Source organism: Camelina sativa, chromosome 7 (assembly GCF_000633955.1).
Source record: "Camelina sativa cultivar DH55 chromosome 7, Cs, whole genome shotgun sequence".
NCBI lineage: Eukaryota > Viridiplantae > Streptophyta > Magnoliopsida > Brassicales > Brassicaceae > Camelina > Camelina sativa.
The window spans coordinates 21,935,964-21,939,524 of NC_025691.1; the positions used below are offsets into that span (position 1 = coordinate 21,935,964).

Genomic DNA, 3,561 nt, shown 5'->3' on the forward strand with positions numbered 1-3,561 from the left:
GACGTTGGTACTTAGATTCGATGATGATGTAATAAATAACAAAAGAAAATAAAAAGAAAATTAGCTGGCCAACTTGTGTCTAGAGATGTTGGTAATCATTCTATACGTTGAATCACTCATCCTCTGAAATATTGTCTTCTTCCCGTGAATTATTTGTTCATCCTTGTTTTGCTATATTAATTTGTTAGCATGGACATTGTGCATCTTCCTCGTGTTGAAATTCTAATTTTGAATCGATTACCATAGTCTAATCCCTTCTTTTCAACCCTCACTATAGTAGAAGGACCCATCACAAAAATGATCAGAATGTGACAGTGCCGAAAAAAGCCAAGCATTTATAGCTGACAATTTTAGGTTTTACTCAACCACATGGTAGTTTGTTATCTCTTTTTTACTGCCATACTCGATTTAACTGCATGAGAACTCCTATAAATACCGATACAAAATGTTCTTGTGTTCCACAACTCAAACCCCTCAGAAAAGTAAACATTAAATCTTTAAAAACACAAAACCATCAAAATGAATAAACCTTCAGTGGTCTCTTTTCTCATCACTCTCCTGTTAGCTGCAGCTGTCTGCACCCAAGCAGGCGAACCGGTGAAGGTAACTGTTGAAACTGATCTTAAAACCGATCAACAATACTACATCCAGCCAGTCAATACCAACGTCCCCGGAGGTGGTCTTGTCCCAGCCCCCCCTACACTAGGTTCCTTATGTCCACTTGGCATTGTCCAAACAGCCATTACGTTCATACCAGGCGTACCAGTTACCTTCTCATTTCCAAACCCAACCACGAAAACAACCATTTCTACAGATGATTATGTAAATATTGAGTTTAAGTCCAAATTCTGGCTCTGCGATCAGCTTTCCAAGTTTTGGAAAGTCGATGAATCCTCATCAGCTACCGAAGAGCCTTCCATTCTCGTTGGTGGTACAAAGCAGGAACAGAATAGCTGGTTCAAGATTGAGAAAGCCGGAACAAACACCTATAAGCTGACCAGCTTTTCCGGACCTATTGGAACTAAGCCAGGAGGTTTTGGGGTACCACAACTAGTTCTCACCAATGATAAGGCTAAAACCTTACTCGTCAAATTCAAAAAGGTTGATGAAGCGACTATTACTACTTCTACTTCTCTAAGAATGTTCCCGTTCTAGCTACTGGTCAAAATCATGTAAAAAAAAGCCTGAGACTCGTCCATGGCAAGAAATAATGGGTTGAGATAATACCCGCATGCAAGTTTTTATTTTCCATAAATAAAACAAAATTATCCTTTATAGCGCTTTATTATTTATGCATGGTCGGGCTTGTCAATGCGACTGCTAATTATAATATTTGGGAAATAGAATAATACACCTTAAAAAATTCTCTATATAATAAAACGGAAGTATACGACATTTTTTTTAGACTATATAATAGATATATTTATTATTTTTTGGTTATAAACTTGTGACATAGGTGTCTTATAATATACGGGTTAGTCTAATTTTTGGTAAGTAAGGATAGTATGAATTTAGTTAATTATAGTAACATAAAAATCAATTATAGGTAATATTTAAAAGATAAAGAAATCTCTCAACCTAATTAAAACAAAAATATGTGATTATTCTTTCACATTTATTTTATTTTATATTTAAATTATTTTAATTTTTTATCTAATATATTTAGTTAATAAAATTTATGATTTTTTCTGCATATGATGTATTTTTTTTTAAAACAGATATATATTGCTTAACTGATGTATAAAAAAAATATACAAAATGTCCTACATCACCTAAGAAAATTAGGCAAAGATTCAAAGTCATATTAATAAAAAAAGACCAAAATGATGTTGAATACGAATGAGCAGAAACCTTGATTTATCAGGTATTGAAATTAAAAATTTTATGCATTTTATTATGGTTCTTTATTTTAAAAAATTTCAACTTTTAATCACTTTAAAAATCCAAATGTATAACTTTTTTCAAATTTTAAAGATTATTAATATTCCAATTATTAAAACATTTATCTTTTTATAAAATGTTTAAGATAGGAATAATATTTAAACATTATAAGAAGTTCAAATATTATAAGTATTTCAATTTCTAAAACAATAAAATTTATTCAAATATTTTAAATTTTAATAATATGTTCGAAATAAAATATTACATGACGGATTATATGGCATGACATGTTTGAGTTGATATTAATAGAAAATTAAAATGTCATTAATTCAGTGCTACACGGGTAAAATATTATCTCATTATTTTGTGAATTTCTTAAAAACTTTAAAGATTGTTGATATTTCAATTACTTAAACATTTAATTTTTATAACTGTTTAAGATATTAATAATATTTAAACTTTATAAGAAGTTCAAATATTATAAGTAGTTCAATTTCTAAAAAAAAAAGAAACTTTATTAAAACTTTTGAAATTTTTAAAATATATTTAGATTTTTATGAAGTTTTTTCTGCGGTGTACAACGAATTAAAATATCACACGACGGGTTATATGGCTAGACATGTTTGAGTAGATATTAATAGAAACTTAAAATTTCATTAATTCGATGCTACATGGATAAAATATCATCTCATTATTTTGGTAACAATTTGAATATTAGATTAATAGACGTATCTAACGAAATCGATTAATTAATATTGTAACAAAATAATTAATATGCGGTATAGTGTAGGTTAAGTCATATAAATAACAATCAAAATACAATATATAAAACCTAAACAAATCAAATAAAATTAACAAACATAAATTAATATTTGTATCAAATAACTTAAACTACAGTGTACTGCGGGTTAAAATCTAGATCTACTAGAATAGATCTTACAAAATAGATGTTATTTTCAACATATGATTTCATGGCATAGTGTTTGAGCAAAAAAAAACTAAAACAAATAAAACAATCATATATATAACACTTTAAATAAAAATTACAAAATAAATAAAATAAAAGTTAACCCGTGCTAGGTCCAATTCTAGTCAAGATATATTTCAATAACAAAAATTTACATAGATATATTATCTGCTAGATCGATTCAATACAATGTTTCTTTTATTAGATATGAAGAGGATTTAAAACAAGGCAAATCACACATAAATTTTTAGAGAATCTTGTAATCAATCCGAGCAGTAGTTTACTATTTGTTGATAAATTGATAATGATCACTTTAATTAGTAAAACTAGCCATATATATTGTATGCGCTCTAATACTAAGCGTATGGTCTTTCGTGAATTCCAAAAATCAAATTCCAATAGATTGAAGAAATTCTTAGAAGGGATATTGAACTTAACATTTTAAAGGATTTTAAAGTATTCTTAAAATCTTTTGTTATTCAATTGAGGATTTAAAAAAAATCTCATGAAATCCTATGCTATTCAACTAAGATTTATATAAAGTCTTTTAAAATAATTCAGAATCTCTTGTTATTCAATCAATAGTTTATAAATACAACTTTAAATCTCTTGTTATTCAAAATATCACAACTTTTTTTAGAATGCTACTTTGAATGATTCTAAGAGACTTTTTTTTTCTTTTTAGTTGAAAAGTACTCCTCTCAAAATCGTAT

The 3,561-nt window shown here is 27.9% G+C and overlaps 1 protein-coding gene across 1 annotated transcript; it reads left to right on the forward strand.

Moving 5' to 3' along the window:
• Nucleotides 455-1,275, forward strand: LOC104701903 (cysteine protease inhibitor WSCP-like). Its single transcript, XM_010417663.2, has one exon. The coding sequence runs from the start codon at nt 520-522 to the stop codon at nt 1,153-1,155; it is 636 nt and encodes a 211-aa protein (XP_010415965.1). The 5' UTR covers nt 455-519; the 3' UTR covers nt 1,156-1,275.

Excerpts from the sequence above, each read along its gene's own strand:
- LOC104701903 (XM_010417663.2), top strand. The coding sequence starts at position 520 with ATGAATAAACCTTCAGTGGTCTCTTTTCTCATCACTCTCCTGTTAGCT.